The 18,156-nt window shown below is 46.6% G+C and overlaps 1 protein-coding gene across 10 annotated transcripts in view; it reads right to left on the bottom strand.

The window, feature by feature from the left end:
- The window catches only part of CADM1 (cell adhesion molecule 1), a 146,455-nt gene extending 129,306 nt beyond the window's left edge, over positions 1-17,149 (bottom strand). For 4 of the 10 annotated variants that reach the window (XM_015884140.2, XM_015884142.2, XM_015884141.2 and 1 more), the window contains exon 1: positions 16,979-17,148. In XM_015884140.2, coding sequence (XP_015739626.1) covers positions 16,979-17,087 — 109 coding nt within the window. In that variant the 5' untranslated portion in view covers positions 17,088-17,148. Of the gene's footprint in view, positions 1-16,978 lie in introns of all 10 variants that reach the window. The other 6 variants (XM_015884138.2, XM_015884135.2, XM_015884134.2 and 3 more) reach the window with 3 other exon arrangements.
- Between the last annotated feature and the right edge of the window lie 1,007 nt (positions 17,150-18,156).

Genomic DNA, 18,156 nt, shown 5'->3' on the forward strand with positions numbered 1-18,156 from the left:
CCATACAGAAATGCATATATTAAAGCTACAGACCACTGGGCAGCTGCCAGAAATGATGGAATGTGGTATAGTTTACTTATTTCTTTTTAATGGCTCCAACATTCCACCTGAAAAATGGGTCCCAGAGCTACATAATTGGGGATAAAAATTAAGTGACAGTTACCATTCGTCACTCTGGGAGCTGATCACTCATATTCCTCATAAGACAACACAGAGCACAGCTGACCCTTGAGCTCCCCTGTCCTAAATGAGAGTGAAGCAGCACTGTACAATGAGCATGTTAATCAGAACACGGTATAAATGTATTTTATTACACATAAGCAGCAGAGTGTTTATTAAACAAAGTATAATGGACATTTGTGCTCTGCATTCCACTCAACATCACTACTGCATTTCAGGTACTGTGAGCTGCAAAATACAAAGCTCCTGACATCATGTTCCCTCTGAGAAGTACACAGATCATTTGCAGAATACTGTAATTCCCCACACATTCTCCAAGCTATAGTTCAGGGAACCAGGACAGCTTATTCCCAAATACTGTACAACACACACCACCAAAATAATCTACTGCTTGGCTGGACACACAAGCTTTGCTCATTTTCTCTTTTCAGTCACTTTCGGGTGATGTTTCTAAACCATTTTTCAGCCAAACCAACAACATACAAAAAGCATTTCCTAAATCCTCGTAAGAGTTTGAAATATCAGCCATTTTGCACTGAGCACTGAGTCTGTAACCCTTCTTCTTGCACAGTCATCAGAAGCAACTCTATTTAAGCCACCTTAATTCTTCCAAACTCAAATGCAAGTGATCTCCAATCTCACCAGTGGACAAGATCAGGTTGGACGGGGCTCTGAGCACTGTTGGAGCTGTGGGTGTCCATGTGCACTGCATGGAGTGGCACCAGGTGGCTTTTGAGGGTCCCTTCCAACCCAAACCATTGTGTGATACTATGAAGAAGGGCCCTGGGTTGTGCCTCAGCAGCAGTCACCTGTATTCTGTAAGCCACGGCCAACCACTGAGACCTCAGCCATCAATATGGCCACACAGATTGGTAGCCCAGCTTCAAGCTATAAAGCCCTAATGCAAAAAGCTCAATGACATGAGTTGACTGATGGAGGGAAGGGGTTTGAATGGCAGCAGGCCCCAAGGAACCCATGGGTGGTGGTACCCACTGACCACAAATACAATCACTGTCAGTCACTTTGCACCAGCAACGTTCATTTGTGTGCAGCTCTGACCACGGGGCTATTTTATTTGTTGTGTACAAAGGTTTAATACCACCTTATAAAAGAAGAATTTCCAGAAGGCAAATGGACCGATGTCTCAAAATAGAGTGTTTACATTAACACTTGGCAAGCAAAGCCCGGCAAACATAGATGAATAGAGATAAGCTATAAAAACACCACGGACATTTACTTGCTGGAATAGTAGCTTGTAATCCAATTTCAAGTCTTCCTGCCAAGTGTTACACACAGCATCTTTGTGTATGACGACTTCAGCCCTCATCCCCCACCAGCCCCTCAGCAAAGATTAACCAACAAGAAGCAGCAGCAATTCAGGAGGAAAAAAAACACGCTCCTATTAAAAAGCCATTTAAGTGGGAAGTTATGATCTGGGTATATCAGAACTCACTGTCCTTCCATTTGGGGAAGCATTAAAAGATCAGGAAAAGACAATAACTACTGTATGAACAGCAAACAGGGAAAAACAAACCTTTCTGTACCTTTATATTCTTAATGGAGAACAAATAGGCTCTCCCAACATCTGAAGGGCTCACTGGAGCCTTGCTGATGGAATTGCTGCTTTGCTATTAACATGTCTGCTTGTTTCACACAGTACACAAAGAGCAAGGCTGCACATAGCAATATTATTTGAGCTGGGTTACCCAGAATGAAATGGAGAAGGCACCTTACATGGTAAAGAAAGCACTCGCCACATGTTAATCCAAAGCAGTGTGTGCATCAAAGCCAAACAGATGTGAGCTCAGCTGATGGATCCTCAGTGCAAACATAAACTGGGAGAACCACGCTCTTAAAACCTTGATATGCAGGAGGGGACGATAAAAATTGTTTCACAAAGCATCATGTCAACTGACCATACCTGAGATAGGAGTCTCTGAACAGAGATATGATGGACTACTCTGGAACTGGAGGAAAGTAAAACACAGAAACCTTTGCCCACTGCATGTTTAGTTTAAAAAACAATACAGAACCTCATACAGAGCTGACTTTTTCATTTCCCTCTAAAAGGGAGAACAAAAAAATAGCAATACCTGTCACGTAAATACAAAGCTGTGCTGACACAGAATTCCAGCCTTCCAGCCATGTTCCCTGCTGCCTGGCCAGCAGTTTTCATTAACGGATAATATAAAATGAATTCTTTGCCAATTGTTGGAGGAACAACAATTGTGAGGCCCTTTAAACTAAACCACTGCCCTTCGGTGGCTGTGCGTGGCATACTGAAGCTTCACCCGCAGCACACAGCTCCAAAAGTCAATTCCCTGAAGCCACAAGTGCAACTTTTTCCTCCTTTAAACTGATGTTTCAGCTTTATTTTGCTTATATTTTTCCCCTTATAAAAGATCTTCATAAGTTGCAATGGTCCGAGTTACATTGGTTTTGGGTGGAGTTATTAAATGTATGAAGTCGTACTTTTTAAGTTCCTATTCAACTCCATCTGATGCATGGTTAAGAATTATTCTTCCATTCGATTTCAGTTTGACACAACATAGGAGAGATCCATAATTCAGTTAATCACTCATCATATAAACAAAGAAACCTCTTGAGAACCAGAGAGCAACACGTACGTGTATTTGCAATGCATAAGAGGATGTGTTTTTTTTTTTAGACAGTAACAATGCAATCTATTCAGCGTAAAGAGTATGCGAAGCCAATTAAATACTTTGGGTTCCATAATTATAATTGCAGTAATGAATGGTAAGGAGCATTACAGCTCGCACAATGCAGTTTTTATTCAATTCAATGATTTGGTTCTTGTCTGCTTTCAACCAACCTTTTGTGTCTCTTCACATCAGACCTCACAGACTATTTTCAGAATATAATACAAAATACCCCCCCAATATCCCAGGTAACGTAACACATTAAGCATCCTTTGATTCTGCCTACGTGCAATCTACCAAGGAGATTATCCACTAAATGGATAACGCTCGTATTTATTAGTTTTAGACATTGATGACAACTCAGAGCGGCTCAAGCCCCATTCTGACAGCCTGGCACATCCATAGTGACAGAGGAAAGCTGATTTCCTCATTTCCTGAGTTCTCCTCCCTTCTAAAAAGAAAAAAACCTCTTCATGACTCCTTGTTGCACTGAGAGGTATTTCTAGTGAAGGATTCCTATGCCTCATTTATTTTCTCCTGGCAGCTTTCGTTCACCATTTGCCCATGGAGATCAACCTTGGGAAACATAAGAGTTACTCCTATAAAGTTAATCCAGGACTGCTCAGTTTTAACTTAGAGATGTCAAAAGAATCTTTCAGCCTCGGTAAATATTCCCCATCAACTCCCATAGCCAAGATGTAGCACTGGGCATACATTTGTATGCCCATTTGTTCACCTGCTGACATCACATCGACCTTTATTCCTCTAAGGCCAGCCCATAGATGTTAGATGGGAATCAAGCAGCAAGTACCAAGAAAACGAACTTCCTATTTTGTGCTATTACTCTATTCTTGGGCTTGGTAGGGAAAGCTTTCCTCTAACATTAGCAATGATGTTGTTAATTTGGAATAGGGCAGCAACCAGAAGGCATAACAAACACGAGTGCTGCGCTGTGTAACACATGGCATGAGAGCCATCGCCATAAATAACTATCTGGGAAACAAGACGGCAGTAGGCAAACAGAAGCATCGACTGTCAGCATCGGTGCTGCCAATACAACAGAGGTCTGGAGAGCAAGTGGCATCTCTGCCCACGTGACCGTAGCTGTGACATCGCACACACTGCTTCCCCTGTCTCCAAGATTTAAAGACTGCTAGCTAAGACTACAGGCAATCTTCTCCTCTGCACTCAACCTGTTAGTAAAGCCAAATATTTCAGCCATTAGTCTTATTTCAGGGAACAGCACGTTCCCTAAGCAAGCCAGATGGCTGCAGCTAGAGAGACAAAGTGGAAAAGAAGCCCAGCAGTTCTCTAAGAAAAATCTAAGTTTCTCCATTTTTGTTTAAGAATATATTCATCAAGCCAGTTTACTGAAGAAGATCGCTTCCTCACTCGCCCCAACAGCCATGAATCTCTTTAGAGACAATATCACATTACACCCATAATAGGTTTATGCAACGTAGCGCATATTTGGCATGTAAGTCTTGTCTCCGATGCATTTGTTCCTTCATTCCCTGGGCTTCAGAGGAACTCATTATCCCTGAAAGAGAAAAGGGTTAATGCTGGGCCAGAACTGCACACGCACTGATCTCCCCATTTGCCTTCGAGGGAGGTTTCACCAAAGCCACTGTTACCAATACAAAAGCTTAGGCACCATTTGCAAGGCAGCAAAGCAGCATCCTTCAATGCAACCTGAAGCAAGAATAACCACCTACAACACATGCTAATAGGAAGTTTTGAGCAAATCCACCCGGCTCACCCTCACAACATCCATCTGGACAATATGGAACAGGGTAAGCACTGGAGAGTGCTGGAGGGAGCATTCCCCATCACCACTGCACTGACAGATCTGCTATAGGCAAATTAATGTAGCACAGCCAAGTGCTGCTCATGCTTGTAAAGACACCAAAGCGATTTGATTGTCAAAAGACTCACAAAAGGTGGATCCTAATCTGGATGTCTCCCCCATTACAACAAAAAGAGGGCTGGAGCACTGTGACACTGCTGTGATTTATTAAAAACTTAAGGGGACAGCAGAACCCACCCCCTTCCTTAGGATTAAAAGCAAGTGCTTCTGGATTGGAACTCATCTGCTCAGCAGAATCCAGGCTGAAGACCCCATCAACTTTGCCAACAAAAGCCCTGCACATCATAGCAAAATACACATCAAAGTGGGTCGTCTTAGAGGAATTCTGCCTTCTTACTGTTCAGCTTTCACACTGACCACCTTCTGATGAACCAAATCCATAGAATTTATCACCCAGGATTTAACAAGACTTATCAATATCCATATACAGGCCATATCTGCCTGTAATTAATGCAGACCTGTAAAATCTCCACCACAACCACAGTCTGGACTGAGAATAAGCACGGACATATTAGTTGACATTTCCTGTTGACTGAATTAGAGCATCTTTTAATGAGGCTCGCTTCAAAATCATTTTAAATCCATTTGCTCATGTCAACATCAATGTACTCAGCATTATCTACCAATTAGTAAACCAGAAAGTATTCTTTAGATAATCTAAAAATCTCACTAAAATATTCAGCATGTCATTCATTTGCTACAAACTGCCCTATAAAAACAAATTACTGGAACCAGCTGTCACAAAGCAACAAGTACCTAAGGACAGAGTGCTTTTTAAACCAGTGCCTTGACAGAAAGCCTCTGGGTCATTCATGCTCACACCACAGTCATGTCATCATGTAGATTCAGAGATCATTGAGGTTGGGAAAGACCTCTAAGATCATCCAAGCCAACCATCTACCTAGCAGCAATACCGCCCACTAAACTACATCCCTACATACTACATCTGCCCTTGGGTATAGGAGGACTTCAACCAGTCACATTGAGAGGGCTCTGCCCTTCTCTTCCCTTTCACTCTGAAGGATCCGACCTTCCAGCAACATCCCAGTGATGCTGTGTGAGGGATGGGCTCACCCATCAACAGGTACCTGCAATCAAAGCCCTGCCACCCTGCCCAGGTTTAGTGCATTGCCAGATGAGCAGATAGGAAGGAGTCTTCCAGTAGATCAGCTTTGGCAGGAATGTTGAACAGCTCTCTGCATTCAAGCCAATTACAGCACAACCATTCCAGGAGCTCAGCTCCGGCGGGGCACTCTGCCAGGCTGTCCCCAGCCAAGCTGCCAACTGCTCCAGAAGGATTTCTGAACCAACAAAGCTCACCCAGCAAAGCAGCCGGGCTGCCCGGCCTTACACTGCCCCATATACGTGGAGTAACCCCCACTGCACCCGGATTGATGCTGCTGCCACCCAACAGCATCTCCTCCATCAGCATCTCCCCCATCAGCTCCCTGCCACCTTCGAGCATCAGGAAAAGGAGGGATCTGAACATCTTGGCAGAAAAATGGCCTTTTTTTTTTTCCCCTTCTTTTTTTCCTCCCCCTTGCTCTCAAGAAAACAAATCTCCTGTTTCTCCCTGAAGTTAGGAAGGGAGGTCTGGAGGTTTCTTATTTTTTAATCTCTGGAGTGTGGCAGACCTGTAAATCTTGCATTACGCTCCAAAGACTGTCAGGTTTGGGCTTCATTTTGGTCTCAGATTAGACTCCTGAAGCAATGAATCTTCCATCAAGGAGGCCATTACCAGCACAGTTTTCCTTCATTTTGGACTGCTTTATCCCTGATTGTATTACCAAACTCATCTTCAGCCCTTCCCCAGCTGTAAGGGGCTCAGCAGGCCTCTGGGCTCTTCAAATATTCATCAAGTAGGGAAGCCAGAAGCAGGAAGAGCAGGAGCCGCTCATGCACTGCAAGCTTCCCTATACTACCCAAGATATGGATACTGCAGCACTGTGCTTTTTAAGTGTGCTACTTACCACTATTACACGTCCCTTTGAAAAATCAATTTGACAAAAATCCTCCAATTTAAATAAAGCAGTATTTTGATAGCCTTAAGATCCTTCCAGCTCTTTTCGTTTAACACTGCAATTGCAAACAAGCAATCTGCAGCAGCCTCTCCTGGGGGAAGATTGATGCCTTCATGCTACAGAAGCAGAAGGCAAAAGCCTGCCCTGAGCATCACCTCCGTGTGCACACAGTGAGCCCAATGCAACTGCAGCCCCTGCAAGCACACCTTGCAAGGAGCAAGTCCCAGGACAAGGGTCACACCTCAAGCACACTTAAGTGCTTGCCTTCAATTCAGGCTGATTAAACCAGCCACGGCAATCTGCCGCAGCAAATTAATGATACAACAGCCAAATAATTACAGAGCATCCAGAGGAAGAGTATTTACACAGGCTTGAAAGGCGTTTCTATAGACGGAGAGAAAACCAACCTTTCAGATCATATTAAAATCATGCGATCCATTAGAATCTCAAATTACTGTATGCAAATTTTGATAATTTAAAGGCATTTAGAACGTCCAAATAAAATAGTCCATGAATATTGAAAAACGCTTAAGTGCTAAGTTAAATGACAATTTCCAAAACACACTAAGGAAATCTGATCGTAACAAACCAGTCCCATGAAATACCATATCTATCATCAACTTTTTAATTACCAATTGATCAACACAGAGACAGTGTAATAGCTTTCAGCTTTTAATTACTGAACTATCAAAATTCCAACCAAAAAAAGGAACCTCCAGAGATGAAACTGTAATGCTTGATTATTCATCGCTACATAATGAATGATTTGTTTTTAAACAAGATGTCAAGTTCCTCATGTAATCCATCTGGATCTGTGACTCTGCTAAGATTACACTGCCCATACTAAGTACTCAAGACTCCTTTTTTCTCCCCTTTTTCCTGACCCCACAAGTGGGGATCCTGGAAGGGATGCTATTAAACAACAGTGGTTCAGGCAGAGCATATTGGTCAGCTAAAAGAGCTACCAGCAAATAAAGCATTCAATTTCAATCATGGAGTGGCTTGGGTTGGAAAGGACCTCAAGGATCACGAAGCTTCAACCTCCCTGCTGTATTGCAGGGCCACCATCCTCCACATTTAATACCAGCCCAGGCTGCCCATGGCCCCATCCAACCTGGCCTTAAACACCTCCAGGGATGGATGGGGCATCCACAGCCTCTCTGCTTTAGCACCTCACCACTCTCAGAGTAAAGACCTTCCCCCAGATATCCAACCTTAATCTTCCAGCCTTAATCTTCCAACCTTCAACCCCAGTGGCAACAACATCACTCACACCAAGCCCTTCATGTATAGCGTTACAGATATCCTCCCCAAATAGTTCTTAACACATAATGGCAACTCTTCCCACAAAATAAAGATACATCAAATAATTCACCTTATATATTTCCTCTTCATTACAGCCTCAGAATCCCACTCGTTGCCAGACAATACCTCCCCAATAGCTCAACACAACACAGCTACACCTAGGAGTTCCTATATGACAACCACAGCTCATTTCCTGCTCTTCCCTTGGGATGCTGCTTGCATGCACGACTTGTACAGAGCTGCATGGGAGAAATGCAGTAATGAGGCCGGGAGCTGTAAACGCTTATGACAACAATATCTATCAACACTTACCGTATTTACAACTAAATCATGTAAATACAAGTCAGCCCTCTTCTGCATGCTGATTGTCCGGACAAATGGATGGCGGAAAGTCACAATGAGAGAAGAGCAGAGGAGACAGAAAGGAGCCATTGCTGAAGTCAATGCAGAGGAAAAACCAGCAGCTGCCCCAAGAATCCTCCTGCCAAGCAGTGATTTACACGCAGCCCTTCTCAGAGCTCAGCTCCCATTCCACACCATCCATATATTCCCCAGGAGAAGAAAAGGAGCAACGCGTTCCTAACATCTACCCGGAGCTGTTCATTCTCCGACTGCCTTTGAATTCCTGACAAATCCTAGGAACCAATTTAAAATGAAAAGATACCCATTTCAGAGGTCTCTTTGGTTTCTTTTTTTCCACGAGGATTTACCATTTTATTATGCTTATTAAAATGACAAGAATTGCTCAGCAGCCACTTTGCTCAAACACAACTTTTTACAGAGGTTTAAGGCAAGATACTTCCGAGGCATTTATAAATCAGCTGAGCCAGGAAAGGTTATTCTTTAAGTAATTTGATTTCTCTCTTTCTTTTTCGGCACAACAAAAGTACCGAGCTATTAAAACTTTAATATTGTTTTGCATTGCCCCAGCACAAAACTCCTCCCATAGCTATTAATACAGACAGCCAGCTCTGTAGGTCGGTCTGCTCAGCTCTCCCCAGACGGAGCAGCAGATGACCAAGCTTAAAATAGCTTCCTAATGCCTATTTATTTACTGTGGGGTGGTTCAAGTCACTCCCTCTTTTGCAGAAGGATTTCTACGTTAACAAGGAGGAGGATGGGACAACGTGACATGGGTTTTTCAGCCCATAGCACTTGAAGAGATGCATGTGCTCATCCCAACGCCCTTCAGGCTCATAGTAAAGTCCTTGAGAATAAACCAAGCCATGGTCATTTCACAGTGAAACACAACACAGAGTAGCAAAAACCCCAAAGATTGCACTCCATTTTAAGCTTGCTCCAGCAAGCAGGTTTAACTCCTTGTTGCTGCTGCAATAAATTATTCATTACAAAAAATAAGCTACCTCTTTGCCCATTGAGCCCATACAAGTACTATTAGCTCTTAATTCCTTGGCATTTGCACGGAGCATAAGTTTCTTTGAGCTTTTCAAGACTTGGGTTCACGTGCAGGGAACTGGTGTAATGGGAACGTTCTTTTGATATCTATAGCAGCAGCCAAACCATTGCTCTTGCTTTAAAAACCAAAGAGGAAAGAAGAAAATAACCCCAGAAACACATTCAGACAGTCCATACCAAATACATCAGTGTTCCTTAACTCTACTTCTGCCTGTGCCAGGGGGTTGGGTCCCTTCCAACTCAAAGACATTACATGATTCTAAGGCAACTCAAATGCACAGCACTGCCCAACCAACGCCATCTTGTGCTGAGGGTGAATTCCAGGAGTTCCTTAACAATCTGGGACTCAAGATGGTAATGCATCCCAGTCACCTTTGGCCACCGATTTCTGCTCTCTATCCCTGCTTTGGCCATGTATAAACCCAAAGAAGTCAGATTTTGGGGGCGTGCTGTGGGCAGAGGAGTGCTGGCATGGGAGAAGACAAGGTGAACTGCAAATGCCCACAAGCATGTAGTCCATAAGACATCTTAATCTTGCAGGGCAATAAAGTAATTCTATACTAAACACTTTTATTTATCAGGAGCTCTCAGTAAATACTGCTTCCACAATCACAATGAGGAGTGAGATCAAGAGACCCATCCCACCTATTGTAGGGCTTTAGCAGGGGCATTAGATTCAATGACCTCTCAAGGTCCTTTCCATCCCCTGCTATTCTGTCATCCAACAAGACAAGACAGCAATATCTAACACACCACACACACCTCTACCCCTGCAATCTACACACACTGCGTTGTGTTAACATACTTGAAAACTGAGGATCCCATTTACAAACAAGAGCCTCGATGACAGAGTCATATAAACACACTCAAAATTCTCCCAGAGAGATTTAAAGACCTACATCACCGGGTCTGCTATAAACCCTCTGTTTACACAGCTCTATATATTGCTATAGAGCAAGAAATAATTTGCCTCCAAGTATTTCCTTTATTTCTTGTCTACAATTTTCTCCATCTTCCCCTGAAGATGTCCAAAGGGAACAGTGTTAATCTGCTATCTATCTCACTTTAATCCTTGCTTTTACCAAAAAGAAAAGATGAAACTACACTTCACACGCCGAAGCAGCAGCCACTGGCAGGTATGGATTCAGGAAGAGTTGACTCAATGTGTACATTCTACTAAAGATTATATGGCACGATTAAGAGTGTAAGACCTTTAAATCGAACAGAAGGCCATTAAAGTGGACAGAGCCCCATCGCTTCGGGGTGGGAGGCATCTCCAGCAGTTCTGCCTACGAGGTTAATGAATAATGGCTCTTTTGGAGGAGAAGCTGAGCAAGGAGGAGGAGGAACAGTGCTTAACTGCAGCGTGGAAGCCAACGGCCGAGTACATAAGGTCATGGTTACGTGCTCTCCTAAGTGACACAGCGGAAGTCTTAATTTGAACAGTAGTTAACTGTTAGAAAATGAAGTTCAGAAGAGCAAAATTGAAGGGACAAAGGAAGAGTTATGCTGGGCATTCTCACACACCTGTAAGAATCTTCTTGTGCTTCGGCCATAACCATGAAGCTGGGACAAGCTCAATGGGTTCTGCCTGCTTCCCACCATGGGAGCTGCTGCTGGTTCTAACAGAGCAGACTGGGAGCACATGACATTACTATGGGCACTGACACATAGATGAAGAGCTGTGCCAAACCCTGCCATCCTGCACCATCACTGGGTCCTGCATCCAGGAGGAGCCCAGCACCTTCCTCACTTGGCACACAGGCTTTTGGTTTGCAGAGGAGATAAGGAAACACCAGCAGCACAGCAGGATGCCCCATCACAACCCAACTACACCTACTGCTCAACTGCAAATCAAAACGTTTCCGCGCATCACTTTAATCTGACCCCCTGTTGGTTAATATGCACTAAGGAACTGGGTGTAGTTTCTATGGACTCTGCACAGCATGGTAAGAAACTAGGGTGGTTAAAAAAAAAAACCACAAAACTAATCTGCCTAGAGAGCTGGAGTTGCTGTTAAGCTGACCTAGATTCCCACTGTCATCACAGAAGCACTTCACATGACACAGGCACATCCCCAGCCACGTTCCAGGGCTCTCCCCAACACCAACAGTCAATGCTGCCCACCTAAGGATGGCTTTGGTGCTTATGAGCTGCCCCCCACCCTGCTCCAAAAGGCAGATATCAGGGAATGATGGCGAGAACATCCTCAAGCAGTGGGATGAGGTTACCCCAAAGCAATGAACAAACAGCACACAGGCACAAGTTCAGCTAACGAGAGCATCATCTACCAGCAAACAGAAGGGGCCATTCGCAGAGCTCCTCTTCTCCTACTCACATCTTCTAACTTCACAACCTGAGTCCACATGTGGACAACGACGGCAAAGAGGCAAGGAATGGATAACCCAAGTCACATTTATATACTAAGTAACTTAGGAAGCAAATTCAGAATAAATAAGCACACACCAAGTGACAGCTACTCATCTCAATGAGAGTAGTTTAGGAATTCATTATAACAAAACCCCATCAGATGACCAAACACATAACCAAGCAACATAGAATGTTGGTCCTGTGTATTCATATGACAGATGCTCCTCTATATCAGTGCTTCAGCTCTGTTTACACATAATACTTAAACTACATGAAGAAAGTTTTCCTCCCAGCCCAATTTCTGTTGAGCCCTCCTGAGCCATAACCCCAGCTCTCAAGATGAACATCACTAATACTGCAGGTGTTCTGCGATGGAAGCTGCCAGGCAGCCTTGTCTGCAAACAGAAAAGCAGCAACAAGCAGTTTCTCATGCTTGATCCGATTACTCTGATCTCCCTTTTGATGCTGCAGACTCAGAGTCGTATTTCTGTCACTGAATGAGGGGTGGGCAGGGGAGGAGGGGAGCATCACTTTGCTGCCTGACATTTCTTTCCTCCTTGTCATGCTCCCAGGGAGGCACATACACTGCAGGCAGAGGGAGCAGGATGTAGCACTCAGCGATGCAGGTTGGTGGGGATGGGCTGACAGCTGGACTTGGTGGTCTTAGGTGTCTTTTCCAACCTTGATTCTCTGTGCCCACTCCCTGCAGCGCTGCGGTGATAGCATTCCGATTGCATGTAGGAGCTGTGGCCCCATGGGGAGATCCCATCTACCTCCAGCACTGCGTTTCTGCATCAAGTTTGGACACAGCCAAGGTCCAAGCTGTCACGTTTTGGATTAGTGCTGGAGTACATCTCGTATAAGGAAGAAAGCCACTCGAATCCACCTGGGAGGAGATCAGCTTGTGGTGCTGGCTGATAGCTCAGGGAACATAATAACGCTCCCATTCTGCAGGCAGACCTTTGAAGAGATTATAAATCAGATCCAACCGCTTGCAAACACCGCTAAAAAAAGGACACAGCCAGATTGAAGAGGTTCCTTCCCAGCTGTAACCTGAACCCACAGCTCTGTATAGCTGGGAGCTGTAACCAGAGGAGCATCCCAGCCCTGCAGCATCCCGGCTCCCTGCTCTTCTCCCTGGTCCTGGCAGAGAGCAAGTTCTGAACACAATTACTTCCAAACACAGAAGAACGACAAGAGAGACATTCCAGTTAAGCTACAGCCCTCAGAGGTTTAATATTTCGGAGCAGAGATGTGCTTAAATATCATTGTTATCCTATATACCACCATCTTAATGGGGTCTCAATTGTTCTCAGAGCTCCACCTTGAGAATTCAGTGGGGTCAGGTGTTACCGCTTGAGTTTTTAAACTACAGAAGAGTGTAATCAATTCCAACCTGAATCTATCGTTAGAAATACTCTAATTAATCTGCAGTTAGAAGCTGTGAGCGCAGCCCAGCCGGACTACAAAGAATCATAGGATGGCTTGGGTTGGAAGGGACCCTGAAAGGCTGCCCGGTGCCACTCCATGCAGTGCACAGGGACACCCACAGCTCCAGCAGTGCTCAGAGCCCCATCCAACCTGACCTTGGCTGTGTGCAGGGACGGGGCACCACCGCCTCTCTGAGCATCTCCATAGCTTGCAAACCACGCATGGAGCACCCAGATGCATGGCTGGAGCTGGCAACGGAGCCCAGCCCAGCTGGGAGCATCACACCCTGCAGTAAAACAGCCCTATTTCCCTTACTGCATTTTTGATGGAAGCTTCATGGTGTTTTTCTTCAGCACTGCCTGCCACACATGCAGAAATAGCCTCCTGCACTGCCTAGAAGCTGAGTACACCAAAGCTTCCACGCTGGACAGCTTCAAAGAGTTCGGCGGTGGAGCTCCCATTACCCACAACAGCAGCTGCTAGCTGCAGCGTGCAATTACATCGCCAGCAAAGTGATTGATGAAACTTAAACAAGTACATACCACTCCTAATTACAGCATTCCAGCGAGGGTCTCTCCTTCATTACAGGTTTCCAAACAGAGTCTCTTTATTTAATGCTCGTGGTTGCACACAGCACTAGAGAGGAGCAGACAGAATTCCCCAGAGAAACCAACGCAACGCTCTGCACACATCCCATTTCTCAGCAAAGACACAGATTACACGTCCAGCTCTGCAACTCCTATGCAGAAGTATTTACCTCCTGGCTGTGCTCCAGCTGCAGTGGGCTGCAGACTTACAGCTCGTGTTGCTTGTAAAGCTTCTGAAAGCTGCTAAAAACCCCTTGAACTATGCATAGTAAATGCACCTCTTGGATCAGCAGAGCTCCTGTACTGCTAAATAATAATAATAATAATAATACAAATTGCTAAACTCCTTTTTAAAACTATGATAATAACCCCTAGCCAAGCTAGGACTAAACAGCCCCAAAAAAATGTGCCCAAAGGTAACATCAGAAAGGTATTTGGTAAAGTATGTTTTCAAGCAAACCCCTCATTAGGAGCATGTAAAGACCAGAGCAAACCCTTGGCCCCGACATACACGGGGTTACAGAGCAGACACACTTATAGAGCTTTCCTTACACACCCAGCACGGAACGCAAACAAAGCAATCAGCAAAGCAACATCAACAAACAGCACCTGATAAAGGCGGGTGTCTGCAGGAGGAACGCGGCTCCTTCTGACCTCAGGTGTAACCCAGCACACTGCAACAACCAGCAGAGCTCAACACAGACACTGCCATGGAGCTGAAGGAGCAGAGAGCTGCCCCAGCTCGGAGCAGAGCTGCATCTCCTCCTCCCATCCCTGGGAACCACAGGAGCTCCTTGGCATGGGCTCCCCAGCCAGATTGTTGCGCTTATCAACCTGTGCCCAACTGCCTACATGCAAGACAAATGAGCCCAAGCTGCAATCCAGATGGATTACTTTATTTACCAGCCCCATCCTTGCCATATTCCCCGAGTGTTTGCATTCCACGCAGAACACAACCAGAACGTCGGTGTGTTTTCCAAGGCAGAACCCAGCCAAGTCTCGGCGAAACCGCTGCAGATTGGAAAGCTTGTCCTGCTCACTTACACATTCACTCTGTATTTCCAAAGGAGAACAGTCCAGCACAGCCTCACGGGATCCCCCACCATATCCGAGGTCTTTCCCTGGCCTACTATATGTGATGCTGATAGATAGCCCAGCATACAGCTGAGACACACCTTGTCCTTGGCTGTGTCCATGCATCCACCCAGCACTACGACTGGCTTTAGCAGCACAGCAGCACCCCATTCCTCTCAATGCCTCCTGCAGCTCCTCCTGGGAAGTTCTCTTAGCTGCTGTGCTGTGTGGTCACACACCACTGTGTTGTTCCACCCCAGCATCAGCTGAAATCCTTCTTCAGCTCTCTTCCCACTTCACGGGGGCGTCATGAAGTTTAATTAACTGTAAAGTATCGAGATAAGACCAGAAAAAGGTGCCACAGAAACGCAAAGATTAAGCTCAGAACGGAGATGAATCAGAGCCCCAGCACTGCTTACTGCCATCCCCTTCAGCCCTGCTTACACAGTGACTGCAGCACAGACAGACCCTGCGGGGCTGGGAGCAACGCCGCAATCACTGCCTGGCACTCATTGCCACCCAGGGTAATAGGGGGAAATAGAAGGGAAAAAAAGAAAACCCAACATAATAAAGAAGCCATCAGTGTTAAGGAAGTTTTGTTTAAAACGCATCAATGCGAAGCTTGTAGGATTTGATCCTTTCACTCAAGACAGAGCACTCAAATCACAAGGGACTTGTACCCACATCACCGCCATCTCAGTTCACACCGGGTGATGCTTCTCCCTATCAGACAACACCAAGTGTACAGGTCAGGCACCAGCACCGTAACTGCAGCATCACACCCTGCTTTTCTTCCTTCTCAGCTGTTGGCATCACTTCAACAATCTTACCGGGGTTATTACGGCCGTTAGGTAACAGGAGGTGGCTACCGGAGCAGCACCTGAGCCTTTAGTTTAAAGCGAACCCTATAAATGAATCGGAACACAAGGGAAGGAGCCGAGAGCCAGACAGCAAAACAAAGAACGAGCACAGCCCGCTTGCAACGGGGCTGTGTGTTAATTCAGGCTGCAGGGAGCTCCCCGGGTCGCACCGCCAGACGATGCGCTCCGCAATGAGCTGGAAGGGAATGGGGGGAGAGAAACAACCTGAACACGAAACGCCTTAACAGCGCTGGGGATGAGTGTTCCCCCACCACCCTCAGCGGGGTTCGGAGACCCCCATCAGCACTCCCGAGAGCAAAAAAGAACAGGGTATGAAGGAAGGAAAGTGACGAGCGCTGTTGGGTTTCCCCGTTCCGAGGACACCCGATGGCAGCTCGGGGACGCACCGACGGGACGGCCCCGAATCGCATCACCCCGACGGCCACTGGGGAGGACGGGGTGAAGCGTGCAAGACACACGCATGAATAAAGCTCTTTGTTCGCCAGAGCTGCCCGCTCCTTTCTCTTCCCCCCCCCCCCCCCCTTTTGGTATCAGCGAAATTCAACAGATTGCTCAATGGCCCCCTTGTTCCTCCCAAACTTGCAGGGCCAACAACGCGAGCTCCTCTCGTCTCACCAAGCCGCTAAAGGAAGCCCTTGTGCGTCTCCAGTGACACACTGCAAATATAAAGTGGCATTAACGAGGGATATTCTATCAAAGCCATCAGACGCGGGTGGCGGTCCCTCCTGCGGCTGTTCGGCTCAGTGCAGGGCGATGCAACAATAGCGGGCGGCACGGAACGGCACGGAGCGCTCCGCCGGGCTCCCACCCGTTACCAACCACCCCCAGACCCCAAGTATTTAACACGGTTCATTCCCTGCCGTGGATTTACCCCGCAGCACACACAAGCTTCTCCCATAAGAAACCATTGGAAGCTTCCATATAAGCGCTCGGAAGTTGCACTCCGCTGCCAACAGGTCCGACGGCGGGGGTAACCAACCCCCATCAACACACACACACACACATTATATATAGATAGATAGATAGATAGATAGATAGATAGATACGTACATACACACCGGCCGGACACGCGGACAACACCGAGCGACCGCTACCATGGACACCGCGACCCGGCCTCAAACCGACCCCACACCCACCCTACAGCCCACGAGGCGCCCCCTACGGGCTGGGCAAGGCAAAGCCTTACCTCTAGGGATGATGGAGGCGGCGGAGAGGAGCAGGAGGAGCAACGGGAGAAGAGCCGGAGCGCCGCCGCCGTTCGCAACGGGGCCGCCGTGCTGGGAGCGAGCCGCCATCTCCAGCACCTGCTTCGCTCTGCCCGCCGCGCCGGCACCTAGCGACCGAGCCGCGGTAATGAGATGCTCGACGTCACTTTGCTCTTAGCCACGCCCCCCCGCTTTTGGGGCGGGGGGAGATGGGTTGGGGAGGGGTTGTTGTAGCCGGGGTGGGTTTTATAGAGGTGGACTTAAGGGAAGCCCCGCCCCGGTGCTACAGCCCACCGATCGTGGCCGCTGGGGGCGGTGAGGAGTCGGGGCTGCGGTTGTATTTACATCGAGGCGATGAACTGACCTGCTCGTTTCTTTTTAAACAGCACCGAGATACGAGAATTGTTCTCCCCGCCTTAATAAATGGGAATGCTTCTCCATCTAGAAGCAGGAGGGAGCACTCTTTCTCCCCACCCCCCTCCCCCAGCAGCATCCTGACCCCGCATGGACGTCAGTACCTGTGACATTATTAATTAGGTTATCCCACGTGAGCCCGAGGCAGGTGAGGCACCAGCTTAACCTCATCATCCCATCCTCCTCCGAGCCCCAGATTGGAAGTGCTCAGGACCAACACAGTGCAGGTGAGAGATCTTCCCCCCACCACCATCCCCGTGGCTGCCTTGTATCTCTCTGTGCCCCATATCCTACAGCCCCATCCATCCCTGCAACATCTCACCCTACAGGCACAAGAAATAGCTCCTTCCTTCCTGCCCCAACAGTGTCACAGACACACGCTTCCAGCCCACTGCACTCATCACAATTATGTAACTAAGCCAAATTTATCCCCGGTTTATCTTGGGCCACGATGTTAAATTCCCTCCTCTCCAAAGGACTTTAGTGCTGGTAAACAACTTGGGCTTGAGAGACCGTACGGAGCGGCTGCCTTTGCCTCTGTGTCATTAGGCACCAGATTATCCTGTTTGTCTATTTTTAATTACACGTTTCCGACCGTTTTGTACAGTATTGTGAGCTGTGACCTACTGCTGCTCCAACACCAAATGGGGGAAGACAACCCATATCAAGCAAAAAAGGCTTTAAATTACTATAAGTATTCATAGAGATGCGGAACGATCAGTAGTAAGAAACACAATTAGCATAA

Source organism: Coturnix japonica, chromosome 24 (assembly GCF_001577835.2).
Source record: "Coturnix japonica isolate 7356 chromosome 24, Coturnix japonica 2.1, whole genome shotgun sequence".
Lineage (NCBI taxonomy): Eukaryota > Metazoa > Chordata > Aves > Galliformes > Phasianidae > Coturnix > Coturnix japonica.